General features: G+C 42.3%; 1 protein-coding gene across 2 annotated transcripts in view; it reads right to left on the bottom strand.

Annotated features, from left to right (window-relative positions):
• The window catches only part of ARFGAP3 (ADP ribosylation factor GTPase activating protein 3), a 71,214-nt gene that overhangs the window by 24,329 nt on the left and 32,017 nt on the right, over nucleotides 1–14,868 (bottom strand). The window contains exons 7-11 of one of the 2 annotated variants that reach the window (XM_033233720.1): nucleotides 11,901–11,960; nucleotides 8,345–8,394; nucleotides 6,982–7,121; nucleotides 1,512–1,640; nucleotides 610–732 (exon numbers count right to left, since the gene is read on the bottom strand). In XM_033233720.1, coding sequence (XP_033089611.1) covers nucleotides 610–732; nucleotides 1,512–1,640; nucleotides 6,982–7,121; nucleotides 8,345–8,394; nucleotides 11,901–11,960 — 502 coding nt within the window. The remainder of the gene's footprint in view (nucleotides 1–609; nucleotides 733–1,511; nucleotides 1,641–6,981; nucleotides 7,122–8,344; nucleotides 8,395–11,900; nucleotides 11,961–14,868) is intronic. The other variant, XM_033233721.1, reaches the window with a different exon arrangement.

Genomic DNA, 14,868 nt, shown 5'->3' with positions numbered 1-14,868 from the left:
TCTTTGCTCTGGCAGGCCACTTGACCGTGCACTGATCTCCACAGTCGGCTTTACACTAGAGTTATGCATTTTGTCTCAACCAGATAGTGGGTGCTGAAGGAGAGAAACCTGGGCTTTACTATGGGATCCCCTCAAGGTGCAGTCATGTTCCTTATTAATAAATACACACACCCATAGAGTTTATTTAATGTACGATTGCACCAACTGGAGTTTTCTGAAGCTGGCATTCTGAAGCACAGAAATTTGCTGAAGCCCTGAGAAAGAGCTGTGAAATATGCCAACTGCTGGACTAAAATTAAACAACACACATCTTCAGGATTTTGCAGTTTTCTCCAATTTCATAATTTAAATAAACACATCTCTTCTACCTTTAATTTTAAGTCACAGTTGCTGATTTTATTATCAAACATTTTAATATTAGCAAACATTGTCCTTTCATAAATGTTTCTCTAATTTTTATTCCAAAGACTACCTTTGGCTTCAGTCAAAGCTTTTAAAAACAGTGAAGTAAACTGATTTGTAATTTCTCCTAATGCAAATAAACTAATCAATCCATACTAATCACTACTTTTCAAAATGACACTTTAATGATGATTTGTCATAGCGTACCTTGAGCTGGAAGTAAAATATGAATCGTCACTGTCATCGTTATACTTTTTTCTTGGTTTTGCCATGATGGGTGATTCCTGTTCTATGGTCTGCATATCTGAAGTCACTGAATGTGAAATACCACTTGAGAAAACAGAAAAATATATATATTAGTAAGTTCACAAACTTTTGTTTCACCAAAATAAACAAAGCTTTATATTTTGAACAAAGACAAATTTATTAGAAGGGTTAAAAACACAAGCAATAAAACAAAGTTTTTTTCTGGTGCAAGCTTTCAAAAATGTTAAAATTTTGTGAGGACTGTGTCTACACAAAATACAGTCACAAATATTGGTTATGGGCTGGGCACGGTGGCTCACGCCTGTAATCCCAGCACTTTGGGAGGCTGAGATGGGCAGATCATGAGGTCAGGAGATCGAGACCATCCTGGCTAACATGGTGAAACCCCGTCTCTACTAAAAAATACAAAATATTAGCTGGGCATGGTGGCGGGCGCCTGTAGTCCCAGCTACTCGGGAGGCTGAGGTAGGAGAATGGCGTGAGCCCGGGAGGTGGAGCTTGCAGTGAGCCGAGATCGCGCCACTGCACTCCAGCCTGGGCTCGAGCGAGACTCTGTCTCAAAAAAAAAAAAAAAAGAAAAGAAAAGAAATATATTGGTTATGTCCATGGCTTCCTCTCCGGTAGGTGCTTCATGAAGAGCCAAACCTTTTTCCTTCTTTTAAAGAGCCAAATTCGAAATTTTTCATGTTATAGTGAATACCAGAGCAAAGCAAAAACAATTAGAGAAGTTAATGAATAACAAAAAAACCCTCTAAAATTGAAACTAACACAGTCCAAGAAAAATCCACCAACGATTGGCACACTGTTTTCAATTCTGACTTCAAGAAAGCAGTCTCACATACCTTCTGCAGTTTCCAAATCCCATGCCGAGTCTGTCTGAGTCAACCTTTTTTTTGCCACTAATGTTCAGCTTTTCATCTTTCTTCATTTGAATTTCAAGATCCTTATAGGCTAATCGTAATGAGGAAACACTGCCAGAAAAACCAAATATTCCTTAATTTAGCTTTAATCCTTTGTTCTTACATTAAAATACCAAGCAAAATTAAACATGTAATTTATACTTTTAGCTCCACGATTCTTTCCATAATTAACAATTAAGAAGGCAAGTTGGCGTTTTTTCTACCTGCCTTTTTTGAATAGACGTTTAAGAAAATTTGAATGAGCTTACAGCCCCTTTCTCATTGCTGCTCAACCTATGCCACTGTTCAAGTTCAGTTCATATTACCTATTATTGTATAATAACATAATGTATACCCAAATCACTTCTATTTGGGATAGTGAAAAGCAGAATTTCTTACTTGGATTAATATTTTATTACACTTCCACATTACATAACAAAGCATGAGGTTAGTCTCACTAGTCTATCTTAAGATAAAGAAATGTATAAATTTGACTTTACAAATAGATCAAAGAAGGGGCTGTTACTTAATTGTAAAAGGATCCTTCCATTTACAAAATAATTTCTTGTAGGGTATCTCCATGCAATCAGGCTTCTGAGAGTGTTTAAAATGGCATAGTCACTCATCAGCTAATAGACTCTATAGCACTACTAGTCAGTCATATACCACGCTTCTATTTAAGATCAAATATCTGCCACAAGCAGGATACCAAAGGGGTAAAAAGGTGTATAAAACATTGTCCTTGCTCTCAGATTTCTAAAAATGCAATAATGACTTAATTTTTCATTAAAAAAACTATGCCTATATAGCAAGAACAGCAGTTTGCATCATATTTTAGTGAGACAGCAATATTTCAGGGCCCTGAAAAATAATCTATCTACCTTACAAGGATTTCTAAGTTATCATCCACTTTACAAAAACATGTAAAGTGTCACGAATTCCTGGCAAAAGAGGCACTGTATAAATTCCTAGTAATATAAATAAATTTCTGTGTAGTAACAGGGAAGGACAACAGAATTTCTTTGTTTTTTGAGATACAGTCTCACTCTGTCGCCTGGGCTGGAGTACAGTGGTGCAACCTCCACCTACCAGGTTCAAGTGATTCTCCTGCCTCAGCCTCCTGAGTGGCTGGGATTACAGGTGCCTGCCACCATACCCAGCTAATTTTTGTATTTTCAGTAGAGACGAGGTTTCACCATGTTGGCCAGGCTGGTCTCAAACTCCTGACCTCAGGCAATCCGCCCGCCTCTGCCTCAAAGAGTCCTAGGATTATAGGTGTGAGCCACCGTGCCCGGCACAGAATTTCTTTTTTTTTTTTTTTTTTTTGAGACGGAGTATCACTCTGTCGCCGGGGCTGGAGTGCAGTGGCCGGATCTCAGCTCACTGCAAGCTCCGCCTCCCAGGTTCACGCCATTCTCCTGCCTCAGCCTCCCGAGTAGCTGGGACTACAGGCGCCCGCCACCTCGCCCGGCTAGTTTTTTGTATTTTTTAGTAGAGACGGGGTTTCACAGTGTTCGCCAGGCTGGTCTCGATCTCCTGACCTCGTGATCCGCCCGTCTCGGCCTCCCAAAGTGCTGGGATTACAGGCTTGAGCCACCGCGCCCGGCCACCAGCACAGAATTTCTTACTAGGAAAAAGTAATCTTGCTTTTGCTGTTTCTTTTCTTTAATGAGTCAAGCAAGATTTCTTTGGTTTTCATGTGGCAGTTCGTTTTCCTTACTCTTCCTACAGAACAGGTTATGGCTATTTTACTCCTTAACAAATAAATAGTACTCTTTCTTTTGGAGAAAAACAATAGCTCTGTTTAAAATCATGAATACATATAATTACAGTAACAGATTCCTCTGGAGAAGATGCATGGGGATGAAAAGGTTCTACTGGAAAGATAAGAGATGGAAAAGTTTTCCTTCCTAGGTAATCTGACGTGGGACTGGGTCACTCACTAAAAGCATGCACTTTGATATCCAAGCTTACGAGAACATCTCTCTGGAAGAACCAGCAGAGTTACATCAGAACACGCGTTTCTCAGCACTTCAGGAGCGCTTACGGGTACTGGCTCAACGGAAGACTACAGGACACAGATCAAACAAGCGAAGCAGCTCAAGGCAGCTCTGCCTCTTCCTTCCTTCCTACCAAGTGGGCACACAGAGAGCCTCTGAGGACGGGCTGGGAAACTGCTAGAAGGAGACCAGGACACCGCATGGGCCGTTTAGTTTCACACTCTGACAGTACAAGAAACAACACTGCTCTGACAGTTTACTAAGCTGAAATAACTTTATTTACAGCCATTAAAAAAACTAACTTGCAAAATAACACTCATGTATTAATGATAAAACACCTGTACTTTCTACGGGTTTGAGTGGCAGTGGTGGTCATTAAGGCATAGTTATGTGGTTGTTCTGAACAAGGCCATGAAAGTTGCCAAATTGGCTTCCCAAATTAAATTCATAAATTTTCCGATCTGCATCTTTGTTTTTGTGATGTATTAAATACTCCTAATGGAAGATACAAGTGAAGGCTGGTTGTTGCTTCCTGTTTTCAGGAAGATTCGCATGTTAATATTAGAAGTAACAACCAGACCTCACTCCACCCAGCTTACCTGCAGCTTCTCCAGCCAGTTTACCTGCAGGAAGGGAGCTGATCAGGGCCTGATTTTATACACGCTCTGGGAAAACCTCAAACATGAGTAATCTGGACAGAACCTACTCCCAAATACCAAGAGAAGCCATGGAAACACTTAAATCTAACCTTTCCCTTTGCCAGGATCAAAAACTTAGCTTAGTAAGAGAAATTAAAGTCTGCGACAAGTCAATGTAAATTTTTTTTTTTTTTTTTTTTTTTTTGAGGCGGAGTCTTGCTCTGTCGCCCGGACTGGAGTGCAGTGGCCGGATCTCAGCTCACTGCAAGCTCCGCCTCCCGGGTTCCCGCCATTCTCCTGCCTCAGCCTCCCGAGTAGCTGGGACTACAGGCGCCCGCCGCCTCGCCCGGCTAGTTTTTTTTTGTATTTTTAGTAGAGACGGGGTTTCACCGTGTTCGCCAGGATGGTCTCGATCTCCTGACCTCGTGATCCGCCCGTCTCAGCCTCCCAAAGTGCTGGGATTACAGGCTTGAGCCACCGCGCCCGGCTGTCAATGTAAATTTTTACACAAAGCATTTCAAACCATATTCAACCTAAATACAGTTCAGTGCTGCCCCCTAAGTTCTGTGAGTTAAATGACAAGGAGAAATAACTATCAACTTCAAATTATTTGGCTTTACCTTATAAACTCCACCTCAGCAAACTGTCAGTCAGTATGAACAGTAAGATGGTATGAAAAGAAGTTGCATTTATTGAGCACCTACTGTGTGCCAGGTACTGTTTGATGCACTTCAATGAGCTAAATTTAAGCTATTAAACGAATCCTTAAAACCACCTCATAAAATAGGTATTATTTTCTTCATCATACAGTCCATAGTAACTCAAGCTAAAACAGATAAAATACACATGAACGTAAGAGAAAACACCATTAAAAAACACATGCATAAAAAACAGGGATCCAGGTTACTTTTCCTTTCTGTGTGGCATGCACCCCCCGCCCTTCTTCTCTCCTGATCTTTGGTACACAGTCAGTTTCTGGACGGCCATCTTTCTCTTCTGATTTCAGCACAAATGAAAACCTCTCAAGAGCCTTACAAATGTCTACAGAAAACCAGTCTCTTCACTGGCTTCCTGGCTTCCAGTTTCCTCCCCTCTTCCTGGCCTGGATATGACTACCAAACTCACTTTCTCGAGATGCCCCTTCATCACAGCATTGCTGAAGGAGCTGTTTCTGACTCTCAGGTAAGTGGACAACCACAGCCTGACTTTAAGGTGCTCCACATTATCGTTCCAACTCCTCCACTTCAGGCAGGCCCCCGACACACATGATCATTCCACCTTCTTCATTCTCTGAAACTCTTCCTTCTCCCTCTCCAAGATCCAGGCTCAGAACCTCTGGAGACACCACCAGAGCCATAGTCTTCCATCATGTATTTAGAATTTAGTCACAGAGTCCAACAGGGCTTCAGATTATAAATACTTTTTTCATTATGGAGATATAATTCACATACTGTAAAACTCACCCTATTAAAGTACATGATTCAGTGGTTTTAACACATTCACAAAGTTGTTCCACCATCACCACTAACTCCAGAACATTTTCAGCAGTCCAAAAAGCAGGCCTGGACCCTTTAGCAGCCACTCTCCATTCTCTCCTCCTCCCGGGCCCTGGTAACCAGTAAGCTGCTTTCTGTTTCTATGGATTTGCCTAATCCAGACATTGCATAGAGACAGAATCATGTCATATGATCTTTTATGACTGGCTTCTTTCTTAGCATAAACTTTTCAAGGTTTATCCATGTTGTGGCACATATCAGGACTATATTCCTTTTTGTGGCTAATAGTCCACTGTATGGACATACCACATTTTGTTTCTCATTTATCAGTTGGTAGACATTTAGGTTATTTCTACTTTTTGGCTATTAGGATTAATGCCATTATGAACATTCATGCATGAGTTTTTGTGTGGTTACACAGATGTAAGTTTAATTTCTCTTGAGTATATACTTAGTAGATTTGCTGGGTCACATGGACACTTTACATTTAACTTTTTGAAGGACTGCCAACCTGTTTTTCACAATAGTGGCACCATTTCACACTACCATCAGCAATGTACAAGGGTTCAAATTTCTCCACATCCTAGCCAACACTTGTTACTGTCTGATTTTTTTATTATAGCTTCCCTAGAGGGTACATGGTAGTATCTTATTGTGGCTTTGATTTGCATTTCCCCAACGCTAATAATGTGAAGCCTGTTTCATATGTAAACACCTCAATGCATCTCTGTCTTTCCCTTCTCACTGACACCACCCCAGTCCTGCCCTTACAGCGTCAACAGAAAGTGTTGCTGCCCCATCGTCTCTTTCCTTTCCAATCCAGATGCCAATGCAATATCAGTTTTCTTTTTTTTTTTTGAGACGGAGTCTTGCTCTGCCGCCCAGGCTGGAGTGCAGTGGCCGGCTGTCAGCTCACTGCAAGCTCCGCCTCCTGGTTCACGCCATTCTCCTGTCTCAGCCTCCCGAGTAGCTGGGACTACAGGCGCCCGCCTCGTCGCCCGCTAGTTTTTTGTATTTTTTAGTAGAAACGGGGTTTCACCGTATTAGCCAGGATGGTCTCGATCTCCTGACCTCGTGATCCGCCCGTCTCGGCCTCCCAAAGTGCTGGGATTACAGGCTTGAGCCACCGCGCCCGGCAATATCAGTTTTCTTAACACTAAATTTTGCAGTACCCTTCCCTCCCCCCGACACACAAAAATACATGGCATTTGGAAAGCAAATCTTGGAGTTAATAGTTTTATTCCCTGCAAACATATTAATATAATGAAATTAAACTTACATTGATTCTTCTTTAGGTGCCGCCTTGGCCAGGTCTTCCTGCTCCTTCCTTTTATCCGCAGCTTGAGCTTGTTTTTCAATTTCATTAAAGCATGTATTTGCCAGTTTCTGAGCTCCCAAACTTCCTTTTTTGGCCCCAAGCTAGAAGATATATAAGACTACAGTCTACACGAGCTGTTTGAAAGCTTTTGGGACTACAGCTAACATTTCCTAAGGGTTAGGACCTGCCAGGCACTGTCACAAACACTTTACATTTGTTCTCTGGCTTAGTCCTCAAAACTCTGTGAAGCTGGTATTATCTCAGGAGTCCCTCAGCATGGGGGGATTGGTTTCAGGACCCTGTGGATAACAAAATCTGCGATGATCAAGTCTCTTATATAAAATGGCATAGTATCTGCATTTAACCTACACATACCCTCCAGTATACTTTCAATCATCTCTACATTACTTATCTAAATAATGTAAATGCTATGAAAATAGTTACTAGTTCTGTGTTTTTATTTGTATTGTTTTTACTGTTGTATTCTTACTTTTCATTTTATTTTACTTTTTTTGAGACAGGGTCTCACACTGTTGACCAGGCTGACGTACAGTGGCACAATCTCAGCTCACTGCAACCTCTGCTTCCTGGGGTAATGCGATCCTCCCACCATAGTACCCCGAGTAGCTGGGACTGCAGGCACAGGCCACCAAATCCAGCTACTTTTTGTAATTTTTGAAGAGACAGGATTTCGCCAAGTTGCCCAGGCTGGTCTTGAACTCCGGGGCTCAAGTGATCCACCTGCCTCAGCCTCCCAAAGTGCTGGGATTACAGGCGTGAGTCACTATGCCTGGCTTATTGTGGGTTTTTTTTCCCCCAAATATTTTTGATCTGCAGTTGGTTGAATCCCAGGATGCAGAACCCCTGGATACAGAGGGCTGAGGAAAGTAAAGCTCATGTAAGTTAAGCAATGTGGCCAAGACCACACAGCCAATAAATGGCAAGGCCAGGATTCAATCCCTGCACCTGCCTCCAGAGCTGGTGCTCTGCAATGCATCGCTGTATCTGAAAGCTCACCAGACAACTACCCTCTAAGCCTCACAAGATGTCACTGCTTATTGATCTATGCAAGCAGGAGAGAAATTCCCAGGGGACCTTTGTTAATTTTTTCAGAATTTTGTCATAGACAGAAAAAATGTTAAATCATTCTAGAAAAAATTCAGTAAGTATAACATTAATCTCTTTGAACAAAACACAGACTCCTTATATCAAAGCCACATTTATTACAAGATGGTTCAAAAGAATAAAACTAAAATGACAAAGCAGCTTTTTAGTTTTAAAGCTTAACTACCAGATTTTTATATATAAAGTACATAATACTCACGCCTTTTTTAGCTTGATTTGGTTTCTTTTTTATGATAGAGGAAATCTCTGCTAAAAAATAAAAATTAAAAAGTCAGACCAATAGAAAATTTTCTTTTTTAGTGTGTCTTTTAAAATTCTAACATATAGCACTTTATTATTTAAGAGATAACATTTTTCACATTAGTTTGTCATCCAGAAGACTCAAGTTGATGAGCATATTTTAGATTGACAGAGCTTTGTTGAAATGGAGTCCTCAGTATTTCCATGCAGTCTCCAAACTCAGAGAAAATGCCTTTTTTTTTTTAACAGCACATTGAAGAGAAACAGAGCCTGAGCTTGCCCCACTCAGTACTTTCTTCAGGAGCATTTTAACAACTTTTTTTTTTTTTTTTTTTTTGAGACAGGGTCTCGCTCTGTCGTCTAAGCTGAGTGCAGTGGCATTACCTCCCAGATCAAGGGATCCTTCCACTTCAGCCTCTCGAGTAGTTAGGATCACAGGTGCGCACCACGACATCTGGCTTTTTTTTTTTTTTTTTTAAAGAGACGGGGGTCTCGCTATGTTGCCCAGACTGGTCTTGGAATCCTGGGCTCAAGTGATGCTCCTGCCTCAGCCTCTCAAAGTGTGAAAATAAGTATGAGCCACCATGCCACAACTCTTTTGTTAAGCTCTGCTCTTCAAAAACTTAAAAAAACTAACAATCTTTTAGAGTTGTTCTCACTCCATTACCTAGGCTGGAGTATAGTAGTGTGATCAGAGCTCACTGCAGCATTGAACTCCTGTACTCAAGTGATCCTCTTGTCTCAGCCTCCCTAGTAGCTGGGACTACATGCATATGGCACCATGCTTGGCTTTCTTTTTATTGTAGAGATGGGGGGATCTCACTATGTTGCCTGGTCTGGTCTCAAACTCCTGGCCTCAAGTGATCCTCCCGCCTTGGCTTTCTAAAGTGCTGGGATTATAGGTATGAACTACCATGCCCATCCCAAAAGCTTTAAAAATCATTATAATTTTCCATTTATATTTTAGATTCAGGGAGTACATGTGCAGTTTTGTTACAAGGGTATATTGTGTGGTGCTGAGGTTTGGGCTTCTCTTGATCCCGTCACCCAGACAGTGAGCACAGTATCCAACAGGAGGTGTTTCAGCTCTTGCTCCCCTCTCTCCCTCCCTCCCTTTGGAGTCCTCAGTGTCTACTGTTCCCATCTTTATGTTCGTATGAACCCAAGATTTAGCTCCTGCTTATAAGTGAAAACATGTGATATTTGGTTTTCTGTTTCTGTATGAGTTTATTTAGGATAATGGCCTCCAGCCATGTTGCTGCAACGGACGTGATTATTCTTTTTTATGGCTGCACAAAACTTCTTTGAAAATATAAAGTTAGCAGCCTGGACAACAAAGGGAGACTCCATCTCTACAAACAAACAAACAAACAAACAAACAAAATTAGCCCAGTGTGATGGCATGCACCTGTGGTCCCAGTTACTTGGGAGGCTGAGGTGGGAGAATCCCTTGGGCCAGGCTGCAGTGAACTGTGATAGAACCCATTGCACTCCAGCATGGGCAATAAAGCAAGACTCTATCTCAAAAAAGTAATAACAATAATAAAAATAAAGTTAGCTAGGCATTATGTACACAACTAAAGCAGCCAGTGACGTGCTTTTTCACCTTGGCTTATATATATATTTTATCATATTAGCCAAAATAAATATAAAGCATTCTCGGCCAGGCATGGTGGCTCATGCCTGTAATCCCAGCACTTTGGGAGGCCAAGGCGGCCGGATCACCTGAGGTCAGGAGTTTGAGAACAGCTTGGACAATATGGTGAAAACTTGTCTCCACTAAAATACAAAAAGTTTGCTGGGCGTGGTGGCGCACACCTGTAATCCCAGCTACTTGGGAGGCTGAGGCATGAGAATCGCTTGAACCCAGGAGGCGCCAGGAGGCGGAGGAGGCAGTGAGCCGAGATCGTGCCACTGTACTCCAGGCTGGGTGACAGAGTGAGACTCTGTCTCCAAAAAACAAAACAAAAAAAGAAGAAATATAAAGCATTCTCTTATTTTAATAACAGTACTTTCCAAATTGCACAAAAATACTTTTAGAGAAAGTTTTTTAAAAATCATTTTCTAAGTACATTTTATTTGTAGGTTATATATTGTTTTTAGAATTATGTTTAAGAAACCAGCAAAATTAAAGTCTTAATTTTTTCTTTCTTTTTTTTTTTTTTTTTTTGAGATGGAGTCTCGCTCTGTCACCCAAGCTGGAGTGCAGTGGCCAGATCTCAGCTCACTGCAAGCTCCGCCTCCCGGGTTCACGCCATTCTCCTGCCTCAGCCTCCCGAGTAGCTGGGACTACAGGCGCCCGCCACCTCGCCCGGCTAGTTTTTTGTATTTTTTTTAGTAGAGACGGGGTTTCACCGTGTTAGCCAGGATGGTCTCGATCTCCTGACCTTGTGATCCGCCCGCCTCGGCCTCCCAAAGTGCTGGGATTACAGGCTTGAGCCACCGCGCCCGGCCAATTTTTTCATATAAAGATAAGAACGTGCTTTGATAGCAAAAGACAGCATAAAACCACAAACAGCAAAAGATTACAGTCTTTGGCCGTGAGTGCAGAATAGCATCATTACATTTCAAGTGTGAAAACGATGCTCGTGGGAGTTTTCCTTTTCATCACTTTTTTTTAGATTTGTATTGTAGTAGTCACATCACCTGCTCCCAACTTCTGACGAGTCTAATACATGATGAAAATGTCAGGGACATTTCTAACAGTTTAGTTATTTTTACCAAAGCAGCTGCTTCCCAACTAATGCAACGGAATATGTAACAATTACAAAGTAAAATTCCTTGATAATAAAAAAGTTAAGTTCACCTATAATAAAATTAGAAAGAGAAGAAAATGCTGAGTTCTTGAGTAAAAAGGAATGGTGTAGATGTTCTGACCACTGCTTACTTCGGTAATGTGAGCCAGCCCAACGTAAACCCACCAACCAAAACCATCAGCGGCCATATTGGCTAAATATGCATTGTCGCTTTTTTTTTTTTTTTTTTGAGACAAGGTATCACTCTGTCACCCAGGCTGGAGTGCAGTGGTGTGATCACGGCTCACAGCAGCCTCAACCTCCCAGCCTCAAGTGATCCTCCTGCCTCAGTCTCCTAAGTAGCTGGGACTACAGGTGTATGCCACCACACTCAGCTAACTTTTTTTTTTCTTTTAGAGAGACAAGGTTTTGCCGTGTTGCCCAAGCAGGTCTTGAACTCCTGGGCTCAAGCAATCTGACCACCTTGGCTTCATAAAGCGTTAGGATTACAGGCGTAAGCCACTGCCCCCAGCCACAATGCCGCACTTTATATTATCAAGCTGGTTAAAATGTAGTGTCTTTGTTGGAAGCTTGAGAGATGAATAAAAAACAGATATATATATATATGGCACCTTTTGCTTAACAAAATATTACTAACAGATTTGGTCATGATGCTATTACTCCATCAGGTGAGACGCCTAGGCCACATGCAAGAGGATTTACTTTTTTCTTAATGAGTCATACACTTTAAATCAGAATGTAGGATTTTAAGCTTATTACCTAAAGCAGCCTTTGATGGTACATTGAGACCTTCCACACTTGGTCCTTGCTCTTGTCCACCTGAAAATTCAAAACATTGATATTAGTGCAGAAAATATACTGAGCTAATCTGCTTTCGAATGTGTAATAATTCAACCTGCTCAGTGCTACATATTTTATCCAATTTTGTCAATGATCACCTACCTTTTTAGCTGTATGTTCTATTTTACAGTTATAAGAATTTTGACTTAAAAGTCCATTAAAGTAGAAGTGTATTTTTAATCCAATGGATTTATTGAATAAAAATGTTAGTGGTCTCTTCAACTAATATAATTCAAAATTCTGCCTTATGATCTGGTGATTTAATGTGACCTGTCATAAGATACTTAGTACCTCTGTGAACTATACATACCCAATGTATGTTAATATGTGGAAATTCTTTTTTTTTTTTTCCCTTCTTTTGGAGACGGAATTTCTTTATTTTTACCCAAGCTGGAGTGCAATGGCACAATCTTGGCTCACCGCAACCTCCGCCTCCTGGTTTCAAGCGATTCTCCTGCCTCAGCCTCTCGAGTAGCTGGGACTACAGGCATGCACCACCACGCCCAGTTAATTTTGTATTTTTAGTAGAGATGGCGTTTCTCCATATTGGTCAGGCTGGTCTTGAACTCCTGACCTCAGGTGATCCACCCGCCTCGGCCTCCTAAAGTGCTGGGATTACAGGCATGAGCCACCGCGCCCGGCCTAATATGTGGAAATTCCAATTACATCAATGATGGAAATCGAAATTTTCAGTTGCCCAGAAATCTGTCTTGTTTATTCTATTTTACCTAAAAAGTCATCCTGGTTAGCAACTCTGTGAACACAGCCTTCATTAAAAGCCAGGCACAGTGGCTCACACCTGTAATCCCAGAACTTTGGGAGGCCAAGTTGGGCCGACTGCTTGAGCTCAGGAGTTCGAGATCTCCCACCTTGGCCTCCCAAAGTGCTGGTACTATAGGCGTGAGCTACCGTGCCCAACCATACTTAATTTTAATTTTATTTATTACTTTAAAAATAGATAAAGTGTAGGCTGGGCACGTGGTGGCTTATGCCTGTAATCCCAGCACTTTGGGAGGTTGAGGCAGGCGTATCACATGAAGTGAGGAGTTTGAGACCAGCCTGACCAACATGGTGAAACCCCGTCTCCACTAAAAAATACAAAGATGAGGGCTGGGCACGGTGGCGTGACCCAGCACTTTGGGAGGCTGAGGGGGATGGATCACGAGGTCAAGAGTTCAAGACCAGCCTGGTCAACATGGTGAAACCCCGTCTCTACTAAAAATACAAAAATTAGCTGGGTGTGGTGGCAGACACCTGTAATCCCAGCTACTAGGGGCAGGAGAATTGCTTGAACCCGGAAGACGAAGTATGCAGTGAGCTGAGATCATGCCACTGCACTCCAGCCTGGGTGACAGAGTAAGACTCCATCTCAAAAAACAAAAACACAAAACAAAACAAAAAATTAGCTGGGCATGGTGATGCAAACCTGTAATGCCAGCTACTTGGGAGGCTGAGGCAGGAGAGTATCTTGAACTCGGGAGGCTGAGGTTGCAGTAAGCCAAGATCACACCACTGCACTCCAGCCTGAGCAACAGAGCGAGACTCCCATCTCAAAAAAAAAAAGAAAAAAAAAAAAAATATATATATATAGCCATTCAACAGAATATTATTTAACTATAAACAGGAATGAAGGCAGGTGGATTACTTGAGGTCAGGAGTTCGAGATCAGCCTGGCCAACATGGTGAAACCCTGTCTCTACTAAAAATACAAAAAAGTAGCCAGATGTGGTGGTGCATGCCTGTAATCCCAGCTACTTGGGAGGCTGAGGCAGGAGAATTGCTTGAACCTGGGAGGTGGAGGTTGTGGTGAGCCAAGATCACACCATTGCACTCCAGCCTGGGCAACATCTTGTTCTGTGTTAGTTACTGGGGTTTCTGTTAAAACAAAACTGAGGCCGGGCGCGGTGGCTCACGCCTGTAATCCCAGCACTTTGGGAGGCCGAGATGGGCGGATCACAAGGTCAGGAGATCGAGACCATGGTGAAACCCCGTCTCTACTAAAAATACAAAAAATTAGCCGGGCGCGGTGGCGGGCGCCTGTAGTCCCAGCTACTCAGGAGGCTGAGGCAGGAGAATGGCGTGAACCCAGGAGGCGGAGCTTGCAGTGAGCCGAGATCGCGCCACTGCACTCCAGCCTGGGCGACAGAGCAAGACTCTGTCTCAAAAAAAAAAAAAAAAAAAAACTGAGACATCCAGACTTCAGAGATTACATGTATCTCCTGGGGCTAACCCTCAATCTCAAAGTTCTTGGCCTTTTTTTTTTTTTTTCAGAGTCCTGCTCTGTTGCCCAGGCTGGAGTGTAGTGGCACCAACTCGGCACACTGCAACCTCTGCCTCCCAGGTTCAAGGAATTCTCCTGCCTCAGCCTCCCGAGTAGCTGGGATTACAGGTATGCACCACCATGCCTGGCTAATTTTTGTATTTTTAGTAGAGATAGGGTTCTGCAATGTTGGCCAGGCTGGCCTTGAACCCCTGGCCTCAAGTGATCCACCCACCTCAGCCATCCAGTGTTGGGATTACAGGTGATAGCCACTGTGCCTGGCCTCAAAGCCCTTTTATGCTAATAAATTATAATAATAAAAATAATTAAATTATCATTTGTACTTTCACAAAAGATATGTAAGTCACTGTTCCTGTTTGTTAGGAGATTGTGGGAATTCTTTCTTCTCTTCTCTCTGATAACGGTAAATCAATCAATGGCTCAGGTAGATCTCTCATCTTAAAAAAGAATCTCTCTCTGGAGGAGCTCACAGCTCAGCAGAGGGGACACACAGTGGGCATGCAAACTAACAGATGCAGTAATTTCCAGAACTGGTGTTTGCTATGCTATGAGGAAGAAAAAATGCACAAATGCAGTTGTGACTGGGAGTGCTCGCCAGCTGGTCTT

This window comes from Trachypithecus francoisi, unplaced genomic scaffold (genome assembly GCF_009764315.1).
Source record: "Trachypithecus francoisi isolate TF-2019V2 unplaced genomic scaffold, Tfra_2.0 Lachesis_group14, whole genome shotgun sequence".
NCBI classification, from domain to species: Eukaryota; Metazoa; Chordata; class Mammalia; order Primates; family Cercopithecidae; genus Trachypithecus; species Trachypithecus francoisi.
This window is presented reverse-complemented; position numbering and strand designations above follow the sequence as displayed.